At 44.8% G+C, this 24,950-nt stretch overlaps 2 protein-coding genes and 1 long non-coding RNA gene across 14 annotated transcripts in view; 1 reads left to right on the top strand and 2 right to left on the bottom strand.

Moving 5' to 3' along the window:
• The first annotated feature begins 32 nt into the window (after positions 1-32).
• On the top strand, positions 33-8,200 carry LOC135421085 (uncharacterized). Of its 2 annotated transcripts, none has more exons than XR_010433856.1 (2): positions 33-109; positions 1,079-8,200. It is a non-coding gene; the product is annotated as an uncharacterized LOC135421085 (long non-coding RNA). The 2 variants fall into 2 exon arrangements; XR_010433855.1 differs by having other exon boundaries at positions 876-8,200.
• On the bottom strand, positions 7,816-13,459 carry C12H15orf61 (chromosome 12 C15orf61 homolog). Of its 2 annotated transcripts, none has more exons than XM_064669302.1 (2): positions 10,511-11,015; positions 7,816-8,485 (listed from the first exon to the last, which is right to left on the bottom strand). In XM_064669302.1, exons 1-2 carry the CDS (start codon positions 10,908-10,910, stop codon positions 8,358-8,360), a joined length of 528 nt encoding a protein of 175 aa, XP_064525372.1. In that variant the 5' UTR covers positions 10,911-11,015; the 3' UTR covers positions 7,816-8,357. The 2 variants fall into 2 exon arrangements, with proteins under 2 accessions (XP_064525372.1, XP_064525373.1); XM_064669303.1 differs by having other exon boundaries at positions 8,357-8,485; positions 10,524-13,459.
• Positions 13,460-14,299: 840 nt separating this feature from the next.
• Positions 14,300-24,950, bottom strand: part of IQCH (IQ motif containing H) — a 53,163-nt gene continuing 42,512 nt past the window's right edge. For 8 of the 10 annotated variants that reach the window (XM_064669290.1, XM_064669281.1, XM_064669283.1 and 5 more), the window contains 5 exons: positions 21,868-22,035; positions 19,027-19,152; positions 18,213-18,274; positions 15,716-15,824; positions 14,300-14,412 (listed from right to left, as the gene is read on the bottom strand). In XM_064669290.1, the coding sequence (XP_064525360.1) occupies positions 14,311-14,412; positions 15,716-15,824; positions 18,213-18,274; positions 19,027-19,152; positions 21,868-22,035 (567 nt within the window). In that variant the 3' untranslated portion in view covers positions 14,300-14,310. The remainder of the gene's footprint in view (positions 14,413-15,715; positions 15,825-18,212; positions 18,275-19,026; positions 19,153-21,867; positions 22,036-24,950) is intronic. The other 2 variants (XM_064669288.1, XM_064669286.1) reach the window with 2 other exon arrangements.

Below are 24,950 nucleotides of genomic sequence, written 5' to 3'. Positions count from 1 at the left end.
CGGCGGGGGAGGAGGAGGAGGAAGGGGAGGAAGGGGAGGCGGCGCCATGTTCGGCGAGGAGGCGGCTCCCGGTCGGGAAACCGCCCCGGGCAGCGGGAGCGCTCCGGCGGTAATTCCAACCCCTTATTCCTTGTGTTATTCCTTGTGTTCGAGCGGGAAAAGCGCAGCTGAGGCGGCGGATCAAACAGGGCTGGGGTTGCTGTAAAAGCAGCGCCAGGTGCCCGGCGCTGCCCGTGTGCGCAGTGCCCAGAGAGGAGAGGCTGAGGGAGCGGGGGGGGCTCGGCCTGGGGAAGAGGAGGCTCAGGGGAGACCTCCTCACTCTCTGCAACTCCCTGACAGGAGGGGGGAGCCAGGGGGGGTTGGTCTCTTTTCCCAGGCAACCATCAACAAGACAAGAGGGCTGGGTCTTCAGCTGTGCCAGGGGAGGGTTAGGTTGGATATTAGAAAGAACTTTTTTCCAGAGAGGGTGCTCAGCCATTGGAATGGGCTGCCCAGGGAAGTGGGGGATTCTCTGTCCCTGGAGGTGTTTAAGGACAGACTGGATGTGGCATCAGTGCCATGGGCTGGGAACCACGGCGGGGTTGGATCAAGGGTTGGACTTGATGATCTGGGAGGTCCCTTCCAACCCAGCTGATTCTGTGATTCTAGTTGGGGTCTGCACCCTCAGAGCCCCCGGGGCTTCTGCCCGGGTCATTCCAGCCCACACGGACACACCGGCAGGGACCAAACGCGAGTTTGCGTTGGAATGAACCTCCCCAGGAGCTGGTGGAGTCACCAGGGAAGTGTTCCCGAGGCACCGGGGACGTGGTTGAGGGGGGGGGTGTAGGGGACAGGGTGATGGTTGCGCTGGATTTTTAGTCTCCCTGGATGTTTAGTCTCCCCCAGGCTCGATGATCCGGTGGCTCCAGGAGTGTCCGAGTGTCCCGCTCGCCCGGTGTGTCCGTCTGTGCCTCCCTGTCCCTGCACAGCAAACCGGGCACTGGGAACGGGCTGCCCCGTGTTCCCGCACAGCCCAACAGCTCTAGTAAGAGTTAAGTATTGGAGCAGTTTTACCAACATCAGTGTTTCCAAATCACAGAACTCCCAGCTAAACACCTCCTTTACCGGTACCCAGATGCGATTCTGCTGTCGCTGAGCTCTTCCGTGGCTGTCAGGGATGCTGGGGGAACGAGCCCAGTCCAAAACACGACCCAGCTTTGGGAGGAGAGCAATCCCCGTTGAAGCCTCACATCCCACGTCCTTCACGGCAGCAAAGAATGTGTTTTGACAGCTCTGCACCTCCCCACCACAGCCCCAGCCGTGACACACTGTATTCAGCTTTTAAAACAAGCTTTTCACCTGACACCAGTGACAGGGAACGCTCTCCCTCCACACAGCTCCAAACTATCCATTTCTTTTTATTAACAGCAGAGCATTAATCTCAATTGTGGGCTATTGATCTGTGCATTTTATCACACTCTCTCGCATTATCATCTACGACAAACTGGACTGTTTGAGTTATATTATCAATTTAGAGGGGGGGGAAAGTGGGAGGTATATTTGATTTAATTCCTGAAACATCTTCAAGATTCCTCTTATTCGAATTCTACTTTGTTTGAGCTTTAGGAGGAAAAAAAAAAAGATCTTTCAATGGCCATTAACAGAGATAAATTTTCTCTCTGTTCAATAACTTTATAATTTAGTTCCTACACTAAAAATTAATAGAGCCCCAACTCCTAAGTATCTAAGGGACTGGTGCTGCCCACACAGACGTCTTTCTGTTCAAATGAACCTTTTACCTGCAGTCCCTGTGTACCTTTCACTCAGGTTCATTTCAATCAGACTCATTTTCTATTAAATTTTAAAGAATAGGACACAAAATGAGAGAATTTCTATAGACCTGCAATTTTTCTAAAATGTCTTTTTCATTTACAAGGCTATGGGGAAAACCAACTCAATTTGCCAAATTTGCATAAATATTATGTAGATTTTCCAGGGCTAATCATAACCTTAATCCCCCATTCTGATTTGTGTAATCAAACTTGAAGGGTTTTTATATCTTAAGATATAAAATCATGTGGTTTTTTTCATACAGCTTTGGTTTTGCCAGACTTCTGCTTGATCAGAAATTTTCATTCTTAAGGCAGCATTTGAAACAAACAGTTGATATTTATTTTATCAGCCCGCAGAATTCCTGCTGTGAGAACAGAATGTCACCAAAATCTAATTCTATGTTTTTGTCCTCGACGTTGGGGGAAAATCTGTGATGCAAGAACACAATCTATGATTTTTTTAATACGTATCATAAAATATCCTCCAAGTCCTGTGTTTGACCGCCCCGAGAATCCCCTCTTCAAAAGTTTCTGACACAGGAGGTTGAAGGCTCCTAGAAATAAAAATAATTAATTAATTAAAAAATAATTAAGCTGATTTTCCCCACGAAATCTGCAGCTGCCACCCCGTCAGCAAGAACCACGAGTAGGTTTCCTGTTTATAATTACGCCTCCAAAGTTATTTGAATGCAACAGCATTCAAAACCTGCAAAGGAACAATATATCAGTTCTTTAATTACAGGAGGATGGTGGAGCAGCCCGGGACTGGTGTAAATTCGGGTTGTTTTTGTGGGGGAAACGTTCTCCAGCAGTGCCAGACTCGCCACTCGCAGTCTGCTGCTGCTCTCTGCTGCTTCCCGGCGCCGTGGAGAGGACGGGGGGGGAGCTGGAGGTGGCCACGGCAAGAAAAATAAATTATTTATTACCAAGGAAAAGCAAAATGCTGAGGCAGAAGGGCAGGAAAATCATTAGGTTGGAATCTCGCAGGAGCGCTCCGGGAGAAATCCCACTGCGCTGTGGTTAGCGGGGTGATTTGCAAGGCCTTCAGAAAAGTAAGGAAAGGAGTTATTACTTGTTTAATTCCCTCTGCAAAGTTGCCCAACACAAGTCATTTTCTATCTCTGCCACTGATATCATATAATGGAGTTTTGAGTCCCTCCACCAGAACTCCATCCAAAGGAAGGAAGGAGCAATTCTCCTGGTAGTATTCTTGAATATTCCAGGATCTGGATCTGGGTTTTTCCTTGCTGTTGCTGGAGGGATGTGGGAGCTCAGTCTCTCCTGTCAGGAGTTACAGTGTGCAACCAAAATTGGGACCCGAAATTCCTCTAGTCCTGGGCTCAGATCCCTGGATAAAAGGGGCAGGAGGCACAGGAAGGATGCAGAGGACAGAGTCAGAAAGTCCTACATTTTCATTATAGCTCCTGCTCGGCATCTCTGGGAATTTAACCTCACTACTACTGGAATGTGCCCAGTTATGACACAGGAACAACATGTATTTACTATGTACCACAGTTCAACAGTAAACATTTAACTATTAAAATGTTTTGGAATGCTGTATTCCCAGTACATGTTACATGGAATTCAATGCAGTTTCTATAAAACAGACTCCAGGAACCGGGATCTATGTGCCAGTCCTTGGTTCACTGGATTCAGTTTATCTGCTTCCTCCCTGTGCCAGTTTCCAGGCAGGAATTAAAAATAACACAGGACAAGCTCTTCATTCCCTGGAAAAAATGGCAGTTGTTTTAGGAGCCCATGTTTTCCTGTCTTTTAGAAAAGACATTGATACGTGTTTATAAAATAATGGATCGTGGTGAAATCCACCTTTTTCTTTCCCTTCCCATGTCTTCCAACAGCTCGGGAGTGCAGCAAACTGAATTCCCTCAGGCTCCTGAAAGAAGTAGGTCAACAGTGTCCAGGCTTTCTAAACATATTCTTCCCTCAAATGCATCTCCTGGAAAGAATCACCCAAGTGCTCCACCTTAATCGATACATGTATGGATTAACATTCCTTAAGCATTAAAGCTTCCACAAAACTGCCTCCCCACCAGCCCTTCCAGTCACTCTGCAGTTTCTCTGGAATAAGAGGCAAAGGAGTGTTTGTGAACCAAATATCAGGAAATAATTGATCTTATTTTCAATTCAAGTTCAATAATTGATCTTCGTTTCAACTCACGGGGAGCAGAATCAGGCCTCAAATGGATCTTTTAAAGCTCTTCCTCACAGTAAACTCCTCTTGGAGTGAAAAAAAACCAACACAAAGGTAAACCTGATTTAGGCTGAATTAGTAAATGTTTGGTTCTTGCTTTAAATGATGAAGATATATTGAAATAAAGCAGATTACACGATTTGAAGGTAACTCCAGCAGTTGGCCTGGGCCACAGTGGCTGTGTGTGGTTAATGATGTTCTGTCCCCCCCCCAGCTGCAGGGGCTGCATAATTGTTTTTTCTGTCAACCTATAAATTCTTGAGTAACAACAAAATTATTGTGATTTTTCTTGCTAAATAATTCATATCTCACCAAGCACGTGGACACCCAGGCCCATGAATCACTGAGCACGTTACAGTGAGATCTGATGGCATTTCTTCTTGTAAGAATAAAACCAGCTTTGGGGGTTAAACCTGGTAAAAATCAGGTGTTAAAATTTCAAACTTACCTTTTAAGCTTGAAAGTTTCCTTGATCAAACTTCTCGTCCGCAGGATTGCTTTTAATCATGTTTTGTGGTGTTAATTCTATTAAGATTATTAATATCACTGAAAGTAATAGATTGGTTTTCTAATGAACTAGAACAGGGCTCATAAACTGTGCTTAAAGTGATGCAATTTGCTTTTGAAATCACTCCAAGTCGTGTGTATTTTGCTTTTTAAAAGACTTAAATGCAAAACCAACATCTTATTCTTTTCTAGAAATAAATCTTTTAAACAAACTTTGGGATACATTAGTGACAATTTTAATTCTACATCCCCTTGATGCAATGGTGGAGTTGCCACTTTTTCTTAGGTGTATTTAAACTGAAAAATACAGCCCAAAAAGTGTAACCTGACATCTGTTTCCAGAACCAGGGAAAGAAATCAAGACAACTCTCAGATTTATTAACTTACTTCTCTGCAGTGAACATGAGTAAGGAGCTACAGCAAAAGGCAATTTAAATTAAATGGCCAAAGTAAATAATATATGAAGCAAATTCTCCTTTGTTTCAGGCAAAGTTGCTTTAAAGCAGAGGCCTGAGGGCATTCAACTATTAAGAAATAGCTAAATTTTATTCAATAATAATGTACATCAGGGAGGTCTTTAATTCTGGTTTGCAAAGAGATTTAGGTCAATACAAAAGGTAAGTTGAGGACAGATCCAAATTCTGCTCAAGTCAGTGGAAGGTCAGGTGGCTCCAGGTGTCCCTGAAGAGTGGAGAAATGATTTTTGAGATAATAAGAGAGTACTAATCAAATACACTTGGGAATATCAACCCTGACTAGTATCTAAATCCAATATTAATTTACAGTGGGACAAAAAGGTAAGAACTTCACGTCCACCTGGAGGTTTAGCAAGGATTACATCAACCAGTGGTACAAGGAGTGATGTTATATCCAAAAATATTTAAGCAGGATGAGCTGCCTGGCCCCTGTTTGCACTCCTAATCACAAAACTTCTTTCAAACAACCAAACCACCTCTGTTACCACCACTGGAAGGAGACACCACCAGAAAAAAAAACATTTCTTGGGGTAACTCATTAGAGCTGCACAGAGCCCGTGGTGAAACATTTGTCAAACATACAAAAAAGGGATAAAAGTGAAATATAGTAATTAAGACCTGGGCTTTATCGATTGTGGGGCTCAAGTCATTTTTCACAGCAAACATAAGATTTAATAAGTATAAGTAGTTAAAGCTCCTGCCTTGGCTGCTCTCATTAGCATGTCATTGAACTGGTAACAAAGAGCAGCTCCTCGGGTGTTGATCACCACCTTATCTTTGAGAGGCAATTAAGGGCCTCAATCATCACAACAAGATTTGATTGTGCAGCCCTTATTGGACATTGATCTTTCAGCAGAGCAGTTACATTTTCCATTAATTTACAGTAGCACAGTTTAACTGGGATACCTGAGCCCCCTGACCCCGGGTGAGGTGGAACACCAAGAGCTCCTTCGGGTTAAGATGCCCCCAACAGTCATTATTGTTTAAAGAGATGCTCCGAGGAGGAGCCACCTGATCCTCTGGGTTTAGGCTGAGGTTTCATCTCTCTGAAGTAGTTAAGTGAGGTGAAACAAAGCTCTCTGCCTTTTTAACATCGGCTCTCCCTCATTTAAACATCATTCTTGAATAGGGCAGAGATAATTAAGGCTTAGGAGATGAACTCAGACTTTGTTTCAGATGGAAGAGCAAACCTGTAAAGGCAGAAGGGTCATTTTGTGGAGCAGTTATTTCCCCCAAGAAAGTTTTGGGACAAGGTGCTGTGAGTCCTCTTGGCCCCCAGTATTTCCATCCTGCATTCAAGCCAAAACCTAAGTGATAAAAAAGAGACACTAAGCAGCGTGTACTTACAGCAAAAGGAGAGTGAAAGTCAGATGAAACGTTTTACCTTTGAAGAAAAGCAAGTAGGTTTATATTCATACTTGAAAATTATTGTAACTCCAGTGTTATCCCTCATAAACAGCCAGTTTTCCCTCTGAAATCCTGTAAGAGCTCCCCCACGAGCCTTAATGAAAGGAATAAATGATATTATATTTGCACTCTGCCCTCAGACATCTTCCAGTTCATCCTTCAGCACGATCAGCTTCGTAAGAGCAAGAGGTCCATTGATTTTCATGTAATACAAGAAAATATTACATTTGCTTAATTGTTACACAGTGAGATCATTGAACAAGAAATCAGGGCCCTATTTAATGCTGTGAGCAGCACAGAATTGCAGGGATCAATAGGGTAGTTTGTCAGAGATGTTCTCCAAGGAGCCTTGCCCATCACTGTATGGACAAGGAGGCGTGTTGCCTGCAGTTATTGAAAAACAGGTAAGCAAAGTCAGCAGTGCCCATTATCAGAAATCAAACAAGCTGCAGTGAGAGCAGCACCAGCTCCAATGAAGTGCTGTATTTATGGTCTGGTAATTAAAAACCATTTTATCAAGCCTGTGTTGAGCCCAAACCTTTACAGCCAGGTATTGACGAGCTCCGTGGCAATGAATGAGCAGTATTTGACTTTAAACTTATGAGCTGCGGGTCTTTCAAAGGGAAAATCAGCTCTGGGAAGATGCTAAGAGCAACTTTTATTATTAATGAGGGTTCTTGTAATCCCATCTCTTCATCTGGGAGACACAGTAAACTTGTGTCAAGAACAGGCTCCAAAATTAAACAAAATGAAACTTCTCTGATTAAAGTGTTTAGTGTTGCTTTTAGCAAAGCTGCACTTCATTAAGTGGGAAGCACTTCCAGGGAATTCAGGAGAAAAGTATTTAAATGACATTTTCCTGTAGTCAAAGCTTGATAATAACTTACTGAGGAGCAGAGATTGCCCTCCAAAACCAGCACCTGCCAATTTTACGTTTATTTTCCCACTTATGAAAACTGGAATGACCAATTTACGTCACCAGACGTGGGATTTGGAACCATGAGCATTATTTGCTGGCACTAAAACCAAGCATCAGTAATAGATCCTGTACAGGTCTCTCTGTTGTTTGAAATTAATGCCCCATAATTCCATATTTCCACTACCCAAAGAGCTCCCCAAAAGCTTCTTCTCTGCCCAGGTTTCCAACTGAAGTCATTCTGTCATTACATGTGCCTGTAAGTTTTGCTGTTAAAACTGGAGAAATCAGTTATTTGCATCAAAAAAATGAGAGTAGTGTTCTTATTCTCCTGTGTTAATTAAAAATATCAGCAATTTGTAAATTAGCACAGGGGACTGATTCTTCTAGATCACTTAGGTTTTGTTACTTACCTAAAAAGCAATTAAAATTAAAAATAATAACACATCTGGAGTTCCAAGAATTGCAAAAGATACGAGCATCAAATGTATTTTAGATCTTTTATTTAAATATCATTTAAAGAAATGTGATACAGCCATTTTGAACTTCTCAGGCTCTTCCAGGTGATTGTAAAGTCAGTGCCACAAATTCATTCAGACAAAGTTCCAACTCTAACAATTAGTGCATTGTGAAGCATCCTGTCAAGAGTCTAAACGTGAGCAGCTTCATCTTTTCAGAGACATTCTGAAAATGCCAGTGTGTTCATATTCACATTTGACTTGTCCACAGGCAGTTCTCTAATTTGGTAAATGATCTTTAAATTATCACAAGCTGTACCAGTCAGTGACTGCCATAAACACCCTTAGAAATATTAATTCTTCTCCCAAAGCTTCTACCTTTTCAACTTTACTGACCTCTGCAGAAATAAATCTCTCATGACCAAAAAGTCCAGGAAGCTTCTTGAACCAGCACATTAAATATGAGGATGCACTGTAAGAAAATAACAGTTTCCTTCAGTTCTTTTTAGTCAAAGGGAGCAAATATTTGCAGCAGAAACCACCAAACAACAGGGACTTGAAGGCCTGAGTTCAGTACATGGCTCCTTCATCTTCTTTATTTAGAAAATAAATAGTAACTGGGCCGTGACTCGTTTGAACAGTCTCTGTGACACTGGCAAAGAACCAGGAGCCAAGTCCATACAGTAAAGTTGGGATGCCTAAGGAAAGACAAAAACATGTTATGTACAAAGAGAGCAAGGCAGGGAAAATTAAACTGCAAATTGAGAGTAAATGAGGACTCCAAAATGAAACGAGAGGGAAAGCATTCCTGGAAAAACTGCTTCAGAATTTTGCCTTTCCTCAAATGCAGCTCACAGGACAAAACACCCTTTCTGTGTGTTGAGCACACGGGAGTCAGGAAACAGCCAGAGAAAAGCAGGGATACACAGGAATTATTAGAAAAAGAAAACAGGAGGATAATGATTTGAAATAAGTGAAACATGGTCATGCACACAGCCTGATTTCTACCAATTATATATATATAAACACACAAACATATATATATATATATATATATATATATAAAAACACTAAACCCAAACTCCCTGGACATCCACTACATTATCAGAGTTTGTCTATGAACCAGAGCAGAGACAGGATGCAAAACAGGCAGTGAGTTCACAGATCAACATGAAGCTGCCCTTGGGAAAATCACACCCAACCCCAACAGAACTGCAATGGGCAGAAAGGTTTATATACAAAAAGTGATGTATTTTTCAGCACTGCCAAGTTACCCATCTATTACAGACAATGTTTTATTTATTATAGAAGGAAAAATGGAGATGGATTTAGGCCTTGAATTCAGGAAGGTTCAGAAACACCACATTTGACGTGCTTGAAGTATCCAAATGCTTAAACAAGATTGTGAGGGAGGAGAGAGACTTTTTAATCATGTTTTCCCATAATTTAAATCTACATGCAGGGAGACATCTACATCTATCTGTGAGAAAGATAAAAGGTCTGACTGGATGGAGGGAAAACCCCCCAAATTTAAAGTTGTTCTTACAAAATCAGTCTCTTTGATTGTATTTTCTCACTAGATCAGTCTGGAAAGATCAGAAAATGAAGACTAGCAGACATGTTTTGAAAAACAGTCGCTGACCACTTGTAAAGTGGAAGGAAATTTTAAAAAATTAAATATGAAAACAACAAACTTATGAAATGTTATGCCACTGTCACTGTCAGCATTTACAAGCATTGTATCCACAGCCAAAGTTTTGAATGAACGTGTTTCAAAACTTATACTTATTTTTATATTAATGATGAAGTGCTGACGGAGCATTTTTATTGTAAGGATTTATATTCCAGCAGCACATGAGGATCAAAGCAGACACTGCCGGTGTGGAAGAGGCAAAGATTAGCCCAGAACCAGAGTTTGGCTTCAGCTGATGTTCGTGTATTCGCTCAGAGGTCAGAACTTCACCCACGGCATCCAGATTTTCAGATGGAAAACGCTCCGTACTAAAGGTGAGAGCCATTTAAACACCAAGCGCTGGAGCGTTTGATTTGTCGCTCTCACAAGTGGCCGGAGAAACACGAACTCGGTGAAACCTCCCCGAGTATCGATTTACAGCTCTGCCTTCTCCGGGAGACACAGCTCGGGGGGTTCTCTGAGCTCACGGAGCCCGCTCCGGGACAAGGAGGGGGACGAGGAGGGGGACGAGGGGACGGGGACAGGGAGAGCCGGGCAGGAGGGGGAAAGGGACATGGAGAAGGGGAGAAGGGAAAGGGGAGAAAGAGAGAGGAACAAGGGACAAGGAGGGGGGGACAAGGAGAAGGGGGACAAGAGTCAAGGAGGAGAAGGACAAGGAGAGGGTGGCAGAAGGAAGGGGAGAAGGGGAAAGAGAGGGGAACAAGGGGAGAGAAGGAAGGAGAGGGATGGGGAGAAGAAGAAAGAGGGGGACAAGGAGAGGGGTACAAGGTGACGAGGACAAGGAGGAGAGGGAGAAAAAGAAGTAGAGGGGGATAAGGAGATGGAGATAAGAAGGAGAGGGGAGCAAGGAGAGGAGGACAAGGAGAGGCGGGCAAGGAGAGGGGGACAAGGAAAGGGGCCGGAGCTCCCCCTCAGCGCCGCCGTCCCGGCCCCCGTCGCCGCCGCCGCTCCCCCTCAGGCTCTGCCCGATCCCGCCCTGCCCTCCCCGGGCTCTCCCCGTCCCCAGAGGGCCCGGCCGGGCCGCGCTCACCGGCGTTGAGCACCTTGAGCGCGGTGAAGGCGGCGTTCTGCAGCGCCAGGTCCTGCGGCGCGGCCCGCGAGCAGTGGTACTTGATGAAGGGGAAGCAGCCGGTGCGCAGCACCAGGTAGTTGGCGCCGTCCACGGGCCAGTTGAAGTGCGAGAGCCCGAACTGGTCGTTGCGCACCGCGCTGTACTTGACGCAGAAGGAGGTCCAGTGGGGCAGCCGGCGCTGCCGCAGGTGCTGGCTCAGCACCTCCGAGGCCGCGGGCCGGGCCGGGGCCGGGCCCCGCCACAGCAGCAGCGCCAGGACCGCCTCGTGCAGCCGCCGCAGCGCCCGCATCCCGCGGGGCCGCCGGGCCGGGCACAGCCGCGCCTGCGCCGGCGGGAGGGGACGGGCCGGGCCCCTCATGACAGCAGGGACACGAGAGGGGCTGGAGCCGGTCCGGGGAAGGGGCTGGAGCAGCAGGAGCGGCTGAAGGAGCTGGGGGGGCTCAGCCTGGAGAAAAGGAGGCTCAGGGGGGACCTTCTGGCTCTGCAACCCCCTGACAGGAGGGGGGAGCCGGGGGGGGTCGGGCTCTGCTCCCAGGGAACAAGGGACAGGAGGAGAGGGAACGGCCTCCAGCTGGGCCAGGGGAGGGTCAGGTGGGACATCAGGAGGAATTTCTTCCCGGAAAAGGTTGTTAAACTTTGGAATTGCCTTCCCAGGGAGGTGGTGCAGTCTCCACCCCTGGAGGTGTCCCAGGAAGGCCTGGCCGTGGCACTCGGTGCTCTGGGCTGGGGGACAAGGTGGGCACCGGGCACAGGGGGGATCCATGGGCTGGGAGGGCTTTTCCAACCTCTGATTCCGTGATTCTGTGACAGACACGCTGAACGGCCCCACCTGAGGGGCGAGGGTCACCCTGAGCCCCACCCGGACAGAGGGACCAGTGAAAACATCACAAAAAAAAGGGCAATTACATTTTTAAAGGGGTTTTGTTGGCACTGACATGCTGCCAGAACCATCTCTGTATTGTACCTGCAGCATGCACCAGGTTCACCTGCGCTGAGGAGAAAGTGTATTCAGTTATATTGATTTTATGTAGTGAAAGTTAACAGTCACACAACCCTAAAAAAATCCTTCTCTCAAGTGTCAGACTCCTTCAAAGAGAAATATTTTAAAATCACACTCCATAACAATACCACCCTAAAAATTCTTCAAGTGTCAGACACCTCTCGAAGAGAAATATTCCCATATTCCATTTTTCTAAATAAAAGCCAAGGTTTTGAACCATTAAACATTGTATTTAAGGGGAAAAAAAAGGCAGAAAACTGAGAAATAGAAACAGCTTTTTCCTTTCAATAATTGCAAGCAATATCTCAAACTCAGCAATCTTAAACCACTGAGCTATCTGGTATGAACTAGCTAATTAATCAATTACTACCCAACAATGTGCCCTGTTTATTTACTGCAATGTACTACTTGTGGGGAGAACCAGTAATTATTCATCATTGCCAGCAACAAATTTGACTCAAGTTCACCTTCCTATAATTAATGGAGCATATAGTTAGTTTTAATATCTTAATTTATATATATATTTATCTATTAGTGGCAACGCTGACTGAGCTTAGAAAAGTTGGAGTCTGGTACATACAGTTGAACTAAGGTAGTGCAGCTTAAAAGTTACCTCATGGTCACAATATATTAAATTACATTAATGAAGGCTGTCAATGATTGCAGTTCCTAAATCTTTAGTGCTGTAACAAAATTTGCAGTCCAAAATGACATACAGAGGATCCCTACACTGCAACAGGGGGTGCCTCAGATCTACAGCATCCCAATGTTAAACTGATGTTCCTTAAATTGATGTTACTTAAATTGATGTTAAGTAATCACTGTGAAATGCTGAGGACCAGGTTAGTCTTAAAAATCCAGGGATTTGTTACCTCAACCTGGCTGGAAGGTGGTGAATTCCCCTGAACTGTCCGTTTCAATGAGGTGGATGTGCTGAAGAACTGCATTTTTGCTCTGTGCTCAAGAGCTGTCATTCTAAATGTAGCAACGTGGCTGAATGTCTTAGTTTTTTTTCCTTTTATGCAGGGCTTTAAACCCAACTACCTAAAACAGGAGCCCCAGTTTCCAGTATCATCAACTCCAGGTACTGTTCCCCCAGAAGAACGACCTCTCTCCAGACAGCACATCAATTCTTGCAAAACCAAAATCCACAAGGTGCTGTCAGCTGAACACACACCTTCATTTCCAGCTGTGGACATCACCTTTTTTGTTTTTAAAAAAAGATTTTAATTTCATTTTCTATCTGCTGTATTCCTAAAACCCCTAAATTTTTGGCACCAGCAGCATGGGAGTGGAATGTGAGAGACTGTCAAGCCGTTTCAATCCTTCCCTCAGCTCAAGGCTCAGAAGTGTTAATAGTAATTAAAAACTTTTTTTTTCCCCCCTCCAAATACATTTCACACTTTGCACATGCCGAGAAATCTCTCTCACCACGGGAACTTTCAGGTCACTTGTTTCCTGCAAAAACAGGTACAGTTTTCTTTTGTCAGGATAGAACAAAGCCAGAAGGAAGTGCAGGTTTCATTTCCTCCCAGGACACTGCAGTCTATTAAGTGCCAGTGAACTAATGAGCCTCTCAGACCTTATGTTGTTCTGGCTTGGATCAAGGCTTGGTTTTCCCTTAACCCTTCAGAATCCAGCTCAGTTCCACCTCAGAAAAATCTGTGTGGGCTCTGCTATATCCAAATCCAAGACTAGATTGAGGTTACATATTAAAAACGAAAAAAAAACCAGGAATTAAACAAAAATACTCTCTTGGATTTTTGTCCAAGCAATTTATGCAAATGTTCTCATCTGCAATTAATTAATTCTGTGAGCAAAGTGGAAGAGAAAAAGGCTACACAAAAGATAATGTGGGATGTTCAGGGATCAAAGACTCAGCATTGGAAAAACTGGGCACTGATCTGGTGCAGAATCCTGGAATGGTTTGGGTTGGAAGGGACCTTAAAGCTCATCCAGTCCCACCCCCTGCCGTGGGCAGGGACACCTTCCACCAGCCCAGGTTGCTCCAAGCCCCATCCAGCCTGGCCTTGGACACTTCCAGGGATCCAGGGGCAGCCACAGCTTCTCTGGGCATCCTGTGCCAGGGCCTCCCCACCCTCCCAGCCAACAATTCCTCCCCAATATCCCACCTATCCCTGCCCTCTGGCAGTGGGAAGCCATTCCCTGGGTCCTGTCCCTCCAGGCCCTTGTAAATAGTCTCTCCCCATCTTTCCTGTAGCTCCTTCAGGTCCTGGAAGGCCACAGTTAAGTCTCCTCAGAGTCTTCCCTTCCCCAGGCTGAACAATCCCAGTTCCCTCAGCCTTTCCTCACAGCAGAGCTTCTCCATCCCTCTGATCATCTTGGTGCCTCCTCTGGACTCACTCCAACAGGTTTAACCCTGTCCCTACTTTCCTGCCAGGAATCTGTTTCAGAACACAATCTGTTGGAAAGGGAATTTGGGGTCTCAGGGCTCTTTTCAGTGGAGTCTGATCTCCTGCTCTGATTTCGTGACAGTGTGACCCCATTAATAAGATTTTAAAACAAGACACTGAACTTCAGCAACAGGAACACAAAGAGCATCAGGATGATTCCCTGCTCTTCAACAGGGTTTTTTTGGGGGGAATGAAGGACTATTCCAAACACCACACCCAGAAATGATGGAGATGTTCTGTCTCAGTTAATACCAACCCAGGAGGAAAAAACCAAACCTGTTCTTACAGATGAGGAAGCACTTCCAGAAGCATAAGGAATCAGGCACTTAAACATTTTCTGTTAACTATTCTTTCAGAGCATCTGCTTCCCAAGGTTGCTCTTCTTCCAATTTCAGTTTGTTTTCTGCTGTAACTCCTAGAATTGCTTCAATATCTTGAATTGCCATCTGCAAGAGATTCAAGGAATACAAGTTATTTAATGGGCATTATAATGAAATCCAGCAGCCCCAGCTGGCAGTGCCTGCCTGGAACAGGTAAAGACACTTACACAGGACAGGATGCACCAATTAAATTTACTGTTACTTTGGGGACAGTTGGGGGAATTATTAGTAAATACGTACAAAGCTCAGGTAAATAAAAATACAATTTGTGCTTCTAATTAACTAACAGGTGTTTTATTTCACATATGTTAACTCAAATGAAGAAAAGTTCCCTTTTAGATTTTTCTTCGGTGGCTTCTTTTCACTCTCTCACATTGAAAAAAGGGATTTTTTTGTTGTTGTTTATTCTGCAACGTTGTGAAATTTAATTATGTCTTTCCTAAAATCTGTCATTTCACACTCTGCTTGTCAGAGGAAAGTCTAGTCAGAGTGGGAGGACTGATATAAATTACGTGATGTGATTTAAGATATAAATCTCTAACGCCGCTCCCCTCGACCTTTCACAAAACACTCACAGACAGGATCTCAGAAACTTTTTATCAAGTTAAAGGTGATGTAGCTCAGCAAAAGGACTCCCCGTGGGAAGCTCAGCAATTCTCTGGAATGAAAAAGCAGCATTGTGAGGAGTGATGTTCCAGGGCACGGGGTTGGATTCATTATTGCTTTCCTGGCTCCTTTTCCAGCGAGGTCAGCCCAGAGCAGCTCTGGGGGAGAGGGGGGCACACCTGGGGGAACAGCCCCAGCCTGTCCAGCCCCTCTGCTTTGTCCTCCTTCCTCCTCTCCACCCTGGAGCATCCTCCAGCACACCGATCAGGACAAAGAGCCGAGAAAATTGGGAACAGAATCCACCTGGGAAATCGAGGGATGGGAACTAATGGATTAAGTACGTGGTGGCTGCTGCTTAAAAGAAATCAGTGTTAATAATCCAAGGAGCTGTTATCAACTGGGAAGTTTGTTTCTAATTTCAGATTCTTACCTTGATGGTGTCCCTTGAAAATCAGGCAGGCAATTGTGACAGAACTGTGTGAGGCAGTGCCAACAGCTCCTTTGCTCTTCCAAAGGACACTCAGGAGCATTAGATTACAAATAGTTTCCTGCTGGAGTTTGTCTCTTTTCAAAGCAAAAGTTTCAAACTTAAATTTAACTAACAGGTTCAGTGGGAGGCTGCCTACACTGACCCAGACACTGTAAAACACCCGGCACTAACGATGAAAAGGGAATGGTTTAGCACTTGTTTATGATCCAGCATGAGGTATTTGCAGGCCTTGTACAGAAATTACCCGGGATCGTTAGTTAATTAACACCTCACCTTAAAATTGGTCTCGCCTTGCATATTAGGTGCTGATATTTCTTGATGGATGATGAAGAGATTGCGAGCAAAGGTCAGGAGGACCCCCTGGAGATCCTCTCCGATTGTTCTGTTAATGATATCCAAACAAATGAGTTTCCCAATGATTCCCTTCACATGCTTAAAAACAATCGCCCTCTCATTTGTGCCTGCCTGGTGCTGGAATTTAATGAGGATTTTCAATCTCACAAGGTGGCAATCTTCAGGGAGATATGAAAGATGAGGCTCCATTTTAACTTGTCGACAGGAAGGATTTGTGTAATAAATAATTTTTATTAATCAACTTAAGCAGAAGTAGGCAGAGGGGTTTCGGCTTCTCCAAATAAAAGGCTGCTGTTGAGTTAGGACTGAGAGAGCAGAACACTTTCAACACCCACAATAGTTAAGAAGAACTGTTGCTTCAGCCTAGAATTTGTGGAAGAGAAATGTCAGCAGTGTCAGCATTTCTCAGATTGTTGCAGGTTTTGAGGGTTTGGTTTCCCAGTGGTACATACAGACCTTGTGGAACAGGGAATTACACTGAGGAATTAATGTACCTCATTTACTGGAAGTGACAACAGATTTCTGATGTCATAAAATAGATAATTCTCAGAGATGTTTCAGGTATTAAGAGTTTTATAAACCCTAACTTAAATTCTTGAAAATATTTCCAAATTAAGACCATGAAATTGCACTGAAAATCAGGCAAAACTGAGATCAGGATGCAGGGCAAAGATACTTGAGAGTATTCTGGTAAGACATTAATAAATGCCAACTCGAGCTGGTGATGCAAGAGGTATTGTTATGTCCAAGAAAAAAAGCTTTCTGCTGAGTTACTGAGCTGAATCAGCTCCTGGAGAGGTGTGAAAGTACCAGGAGAGGAGGGAAGAGGCTCCATAACTGGGATCTGGGAAGGAAGCAAAGAGCTCACCTTTCAGCAGCAGCAGCTGTTTGGATGGTTCTATGGAACACTTTCAGATACCTAAATCACTTTTTAAACGTCTCATGTAGATATTTTACGAGTTCTTTTTTAGTGATTTTCATTCAAATGTATCTTCCAGCTCCATCATGGGAGAGCAGAACAGCACGGAAATATCTCAGCTTTAAACCAACCTGCCTCCCTTGGCTGCTACCAGTGCCCTCCTCCCCGGGAGCCCAGGGCAGGCTGGAGGAATCCCAGCCCTGGGAACAATCTTTAGGATGCATTGAGTGCATTCCCAGTGCCGGGAGAGGGATCAATGCTCTGTCCATCATCCTGACAGAGGTTTGTCTCAGCTGCTCCTCAGCAACGACCCCACCCAACAACCTCCTTAGTTCTTCTCTTCCCTCACACCAGGAATTTTTCTGATGCTCTACAGAAATCTCCCTTGCTGTGAGTTAAGTTCCTTTCTTCTTATCCTACTACCAAAGATGTGGAAATCACATTTTTCCTTCTTGCAGAGGCTTGGAGATTGCTGGCAGATCCCACTTCTGCCTCTTCCTCCTCCTTTAGCCTTTCCTTATCAGTCACATTCTCTAGAACCCTAAACATTTTCACTGCTTCCCTCTCAGCAGAATGAAAGGATAACTTCCAGCATCTCCCAGGATACACAGTTTTTCCATAAGATCCTGACTCTGTGGCTTGCAGGCAGTTTGACTCACAGATCCTGAAAACCTACTTGTTCCTCATATTTATTCCTCCTCTCTAAATGTAATTTCTTGCACCTGATTCCAACCAAATCTAATTCTATGTCCCACATATTGTTCCTTCAATTTGTTGAGATCATTTGGAATTCTATTCCTGCCCTCCACAGTCCTTGCAGGCACATCCAGCACTCGAGGAAGCTGTTTTGTTATCCAGGGCATTAATGGAACAGCTCCAGCATCAAAGGAATACAGAACAGGCTGAGAGCAGAACACTTCAGCCCCTCACTCATTCAAACATCCTTCAAACACTCAAACATCCCAATTTTGGCAGGAAGCTTTAACTAAATTCCCTCTGAGGAGGGGTTTTCAGCCAGTGAACAGTAGAATTTTACAGATTATGCTTTCTTAGACCTCTTGGGGGCAGGTCCATGTGTCTAAAGAATTCCTAACTTCCCTGAGTGCCACTCAGCACTTTATGAAATCAATACAAAAAGGCACTAAACTTCACCCTCTTTGCCTCATGGAAGTCAGGTTTTTAATAATCTTGCCTGTAAAAAGTAAGCCTCTACTAATCCATGTGAGCCATTGCTCCTGCCAGTGAATCCAGCTCTCCTGGAGCCAATTCCAGCAGGTCCTGAGCCTGCAGTGCCCTCAGCCTTTGGGCTCAGCACACTCCTCAAATTCTTTTATTCCTAAAATGCTCAAAGTCTTCCTAAAACTTTCCCAGAGGCCAATCTTACACTTTTCTGAGCAGGAGGTGACAGTTGGTGACCCCAAGCCATGGTGTTCAGGTTGTCCCTTCCCTTCCCATCCAGCTGTTTGTCACCCTGGGGAAGGGACAGTCCTTACTCACATCATTCCCAGTCTGTCCCACTTCTGGTCTTCATACAGGATAAAAACTGTTCCCTGTTTTTCCTGTTAAATAAAAAAAAGCTGCTTTATTTATTCCTAAAATAATGGTAATTGTAATAAATGTGTTGCACAGGGACATTAGGTATCCACACTAAGCTAAAAAGGGTTAGTTGGGAATTGTGTGTAAGGGATCCATGCTCAGTGTAAGTAGATTATTGCTCTACAGCAGAGTCTATTCAACAGCAAGTACTTTTATTCCTAAGCACTAAAAGTGGTCAAAAGTATCTTAAAAATTATCTCCTTATTTTTATCTCAACAGGCAGGTTAACCCCTAAAAGCCTTACACACACTTAAGTTTAAGGATAAAGAAAATGTGTTTATTCTCTTGTTCTCCAAGCCTGTCCTTCACCTTAGATATACATGGGACACAAACTTTCATTGTTCTTCAGCTCTGGGTCATCACGAGCCTGACACTGGCAACATGGAAGATGTTAGATCTCTAATTTAGATTTGATATCAGGAAAGAATTTTTCATGGAAAGGGTTGTGAAGAATTGGAACAGGCTGCCCATGGATGTGGTGGAGCCACCAACACTGGAAGTGTTAAAAACGTGTGGATGTGGCAGGTGAGGACATGATTTAATGGTGAACATGGTGCTCTTGGGTTGATGGTTGGACTTGATGACCCTAAAGGTCTTTTCCAACCTTCACAACCCTGAGATTTACGTTGCTCCAAGTGGTTGTACCACACTGGAATTTCCTACAAAACTTCTGCAGAGCAAATATCACATTTTCTCCTTTTCCCCCCGTTCGTACCTGGAGGTCAAATCCAACCCCACGAGCTTTACACCTCTGGAGGAGGACGTTGTAGGAGGTCCCTGAGAGGTTGGAGTGCCTGAGCTGAGTGCTGGCCACGGCACAGCGGGGGCTCACCGGGGCAGGCTGCAGACAACAACACAGCATTCCTCATTTCCAGACCAGTTCATACCAGTTTATCCCAGAACCCAACAGCTAAATGGGAAATTGTTGACTTTTCACAAGGGCACGTGGTGGTAGGACAAGGGGGAACGGCCTCAAGCTGAAAGAGGAAAGGTTCAGATGGGAGATTGGGAAGGAATTCCTGGCTGGGAGGGTGGGGAGGCCCTGGCACAGGATGCCCAGAGAAGCTGTGGCTGCCCCTGGATCCCTGGAAGTGTCCAAGGCCAGGTTGGACAGGGCTTGGAGCAACCTGGGCTGGTGGAAGGTGTCCCTGCCCATGGCAGGGGGTTGAATAGGATGAGCTTTAAGGTCCCTTCCAACCCAGACTGTTCCGTGATTCTATGCTTTGATAAATGGATTTTTGCCAGTGAACTCATATAAGTGTGGAGGAATTCCTGTTCATCACAGTGTCTACTGAACACAGACATTTTCATGCAGTAAATTTAAATCCCTGTAAATCCATAAAACCTTGTATTCCAGACCAGATCTACAGAATTGCTCTTTAGGAACCACATTTTGGTATTTTCACAGCTTCATGGTCACTGAGCCCTGTGAGATCATAGAATGGGTTGAGAGAGATCTTAAAGCTCATCTTGTTCCAACCATGGGCAGGGACACCTTCCACCAGCCCAGGTTGCTCCAAGTCCTGTCCAGCCTGGCCTTGGACACTTCCAGGGATCCAGGGGCAGCCACAGCTTCTCTGGGCAACCTGTGCCAGGGCCTGCCCACCCTCACAGGGAAGGATTCCTTCCCAGTATCCCATCTGGCAATGGGAAACCATTCCCCCCTGGATCCAGGTAGAGCTGCGTCAAGTTTAAACCCTTATCAGTGCTTAGGCCTGTTGCCCTGAGCAGCCCTGAGCAGAGCTGTTCTCCCAAGCCAGGGCTTTCCTGGTGTTATTTTCCTGCTGGACTGTTCCCTTGGAGCAGGGACACTCCATGTTGAATCACTAATTTACAGTATTTTCTCTCCAATGATACTTGTTTTGACACTGACTCATTTAAGTTGACGTCGCCGAAATCCTGATCTAATACATCTCTGCCTGAAAATTAATCATGTTTATAATATTCTGAGAATTAATAACACCCATTGCTCAAGTCATTAACTTAAAAAAGGAGCTTCCAAAATCTGTTCTCTGCAGTGGGGGACCACAAATAAATGAATGCTTGATAAAATAATCCAAGTAGCAGTTTAACAAGCGTAAACTTGAATGTGGCTGCAATAACACAGAACTATTGTTTAAGGGTTGGCATCAGGTTGATGAGGTGCTTATTTCAGCTACAAAGCATGCATACACATGCATAATGAACTGCAGGATGAATTATTAATGTGTTGCTTATTTAGCCTCATCTGTCTAGAAGATAATGTATCCTAACTATAATGAGTGATTGGTTTTGTACATAATTACAGGAGCAGCAGTATCTAGGAAATTTGTTCTTTCAAAGAAGGATTTCTAAAAATAAAACCCTCACACAAACTCAGGGGCTGCTCCATTTTATCAAAATCAACCCTACCAGCATGGAGAATATCTAATAAATTAAAAGGGACAGAATCATTATTAACATCATAATTTTACACAAAGTGTTTTACTTAATCATTCATTACAGATCATGTGCTGTAAAAACATTTGTCTCTTGGTTTGTTTCTTTTTCTGTTTTCCTGGGAGACTGCAGGCTTGTAGTTAACTCTTAAGGAGATAAAAATCTCAGAAACACAGAAAGAAGAAAAAAATAAAGGATATAATGACAATTTATGTTAATTCTGATGGAATTTTAATTAAAAAAAAGTTGCTACTTGATTACTTTTCATTTCTAAAACTTGGACTACTGGGACTAATCATATCTAATTTACTTCTCTCCAACTAAAAGTGGTTGTTTGACAAGAACAATAGATCAAGAGCTCATTAACCTCTAAATCACAGCTCCATGACATTTTTGGAATGGTGCTACATTCCTCCTCTATGGATGGAAAAAAGGGAGCTGTGAATCTTCTGTCAAAACACGTCAAACAGCAGCTGTTTGGGATCTCTGTGTCAGTGTACACAGGGACACGTTTCTTATGCTGTGACTTCAGAAAAGACCTTCCTTCCCTTTTCATTAAATCCTGGAATGGTTTGGGTTGGAAGGGACCTTAAAGCTCATCTCAGGCCATGGGCAGGGACACCTCCCACTAGTCCAGGTTGCTCCAAGCCCTGTCCAGCCTGGCCTGGAACATTCCAGGATGGGATTGTTTCACCCTCAGGTCTGTGCAGGCAAGTACAAAACTTCCCTGCTCCAACTCCCAATCCCAAATCACTGCTCAGACTTCTTCTAGACTGCTTTGAAGTTATTCCTACAGTCAGGGCAGTGCTTCACCTCTTTTATGCACCTAATTTATGCAACACATAAATTACCACTTTTTTTACAACTTGAAAGCTACCTGAAATATTTAAAAGTGAGTTACCACAGTTACCACCACAAACCAATATCCCCGAGAGCAAAGGATGAATAATTGGGGACCCATAAATCCAGAAACTTTCATTTCTACTCTGATGTTACCCCATTAATTTATTAACCTTGGAAAATCCAAGAGGAGCAGAGAGGAGCAAATTGAGCTCCTCTAGAACAGCTCTCTGGGACAGATTGTAACTTAGGGGGAGTTTCCATGAATAATTTTACTTGTGAACATCTCAGTGCTTACAGGTTTTGTCCCCTCACGCTGAATCCATTGGCTTTTCACTGCTTGTGACCCAAGAGGTGCTTCAAGGGGGCTGGAGCCACAATCCACGTTTCCATCTGTCACGTACAACAGGAGCTGGGTCAGGGCCAGCTGGTCACTGTAGCAAAGGTCAAGGTCTGTTGCCCACACCTGATCCAAACAAAGAGGTGCATTAAAGGGAGTTAAGGAGAAGAAGAAGGGTAAAACTCAGCAATTGGGAAGGAACATCTCTGCTTTTATTGTCCTGCTTGTTGGTGTTCCTGGTTCTGCCTTCCTGGGGCAGTTGGAGGTGATAAAGATGTTGGGAAGGAATCTCCCCTGGGAGGGTGGGGAGGCCCTGGCACAGCTTGTTCAGCCTGGAGAAGAGGAGGCTCCAGGGAGAGCTGAGAGCCCCTTGCAGGGCCTAAAGGGGCTCCAGGAGAGCTGGAGAGGGACTGGGGACAAGGGATGGAGGGACAGGACAAGGGGGAATGGCTTCCCACTGCCAGAGGGCAGGGAGAGATGGGATATTGGGAAGGAATTCCTGGCTGTGAGGGTGGGCAGGCCCTGGCCCAGGTTGCCCAGAGAAGCTGTGGCTGCCCCTGGATCCCTGGAAGTGTCCAAAGCCAGGTTGGAGCAGCCTGGGCTAGTGGAAGGTGTCCCTGCCCACGGCAGGGGATGGGATGGGATGAGCTTTAAGGTCCCTTCCCACCCAAACCATTCCAGGATTTCATGGTTCTACAAACCACTTCCAACTAGGAACAATCAGAACTCTTCTCTAACTGTAGAAATAATTTTTCAGGCAGGATTTATGAGGCAGGGGGAAGTACCATGAACTCCTTCTGCAAGGCTCCTCTTCCCCAATAACCTGACCTTGGTTTTCCCGGTGAGTTTTTCCCACTTAAAAAAAAATCCTTGTGGCTCCTGTGCCGGTGAGAAATGTTCCCACACACCAAGATCTGCCCTCCAGTGGACCCCTTAAAACAAATCTCCCAGTGAACAACTTGACTAAGCCCTTGAATGGTAAATGGCATCATTATAAGGATATTAAGGGGTCAGGCAGCCAAGGCCTCTTAGAAAACCGGAGTTAATTTCGGAATCATATGCACACAGTAATGCCCTTTGGATAATGGGGAATAAATCACCCCAGTAACAGTTGTTAATATCCAACTGCCAAGTATCTGTTGCTGTATTAAATATCCTATTTGTCAACTTAAATATTTCCTGCTGCACGGTACCAGATGCAAATAGGATGCTAATGGCTGCCTTTGCTCAGTAATAGGGAATGTTCCCCAATTATAAAGTTTAATTTTCTTCAATAATTTATTGTTTATCATCACTCCTGAGAGACAGGGAGGAACTTTCCCGTCGATTTGTACTTTTCCAGTATGTGGCAGCCTTTTCAAGGAGTCAAATCATAGTTATAAACTAGTCAGATTACAGGAGTGTTACATTAATTTTGATAAATATTATCATAAATACTATCAACAAGTCTGTTTCAGTGTTTCTTTGATCTTATTTGAGCTGGGTTTCAGATTCCCAGTTAAAACTTTGCCCCCAGGAGGAGGTGGCAGAGCTGCATGAGGGGACCAGGGACTCTTGGAAATCTCGGATACCTGAGGACTGTCCAGCTCAAAGGGAACTGGGTGCTCCTAATTCAGACCCTGATCTTACACCTGCATTGCTCTGACCTCAAAATTCACACCTTGGAGGATTTGTTGAGGCCCAAACAGAGCTGCAGAAGACAAGCTGGGCTGAAGGTGGGCTGTAAAAAAAGTTAATCAAAGATGTCCCTGTGACTGAAGTGCATCTGGCAACATTTAGGGAACGGGGTGAGCATTTAACAGCAGGTAAAGCATTAAAAAAAGCAGCCTGGCAAACCTAACCAGCCATTAGCACTAAATAAATTCATTGCACCCTCCCAGGGATTCAGACAAAGCACACCAAGCGTGGGGCAGCACGTCCGTCGTGCAAGAGTTACTCAACAAATCCCTTGTTGTCAGTAACTACAATTAAAATACAAGTGACATTGTTTTAATTTCAGATGTAGAGAGGAGAGCCATTAATTACTCGTGTGGTGCATTTCACATCCATCTAAACAAAGCCCCAGCATGCCAGCCTGGCTCCAGTGCCCACTGGCACCTTCCCAGTTGCTGCTCTGGGAAGGACAGAAGTGCTCTCGGATCCCCTGCTCCAGGGGATGGCCCAGCTTGCCCAAAAAAGAGGAGAAAAAGGTTTTAGCGAGGCAAGTTTTCTGCTGCAGATCCTGGTATCACCCAAATGCTATTTTAAGGAGTTTCTGTTTACTCAGCTAATCGCTTCAGATGTGGCTTCCCCATCTCAGACCAACCACCCTCGTGCTGCTGCCTGTGAAATTAGGGGTTTGGATCTACAGGGTGGATGAAAGGTGTCCATCCCTTCCCCTGTTGTTACTCAAACAAAGGAGAGCCCTGAACACCTCCTTTAAGCTTCAATCGTGGTTACATTCTGCATAAAGTCATCAGATATTTTGCATTTTTAATACAAGGTGAGGGCTCCAGCAGCACGAGGAGGAGGAAGGAGAACGTGGCTGGAAGCCACCTGTCCACCTCCTCCCATTCCAGGCCTGAGCCTGGGGATAAACCACCCCTGCTGCAACTTAAAGCAGCCAAATGGTCACTTCTCTGTGCCAGCTGGGATCACCCCCAAGGATTGTTTTCCTGGCTCAGGATTGTCAGAGAACACGATATTGTGGCCATGTCCCTTCCTGCCCTGGATGTGTCCCAGAACATCCCTAAGGTGGGCAGAAAGGAAGAAGGATCAGATGGCACAAGATTCCAGCTTTATCCTAGCAGGGGATTCCCTTTTGCCATGGAAACCCAGAAGTGCCCTTTAAATCCCCTTTGTGCTGCTCCAGACAAGGGAAACACACAGGGCTGGCCTGGGCAAGGGGTCTGCCTTTATTTTTAGGGATAATTTTCCCCATTTTCTTAGTTCAAATGAGAGATAATTAGTAACTAGCCGACTGAATTCTTTAATGGAACAATTTCCAAGCCACACTGCAGTTCCTGAAGTCACAAATGCTCTTTGGAAAACCACAGGCAACA

This window comes from Pseudopipra pipra, chromosome 12, assembly GCF_036250125.1.
Source record: "Pseudopipra pipra isolate bDixPip1 chromosome 12, bDixPip1.hap1, whole genome shotgun sequence".
NCBI classification, from domain to species: Eukaryota; Metazoa; Chordata; class Aves; order Passeriformes; family Pipridae; genus Pseudopipra; species Pseudopipra pipra.
This window is presented reverse-complemented; position numbering and strand designations above follow the sequence as displayed.

What these genes read in the sequence shown, in the direction of transcription:
- C12H15orf61 (XM_064669303.1), bottom strand. Translation starts at nt 11,315, where the DNA reads ATGGATCCCCCCTGTGCCCGGTGCCCACCTTGTCCCCCAGCCCAGAGC. An exon ending in CCGCCTTCACCGCGCTCAAG is followed by an intron (nt 8,486 to 10,523) that starts GTGCTCAACGCC and finishes GTCTTTCCTTAG; the next exon opens with GCATCCCAACTTTACTGTAT.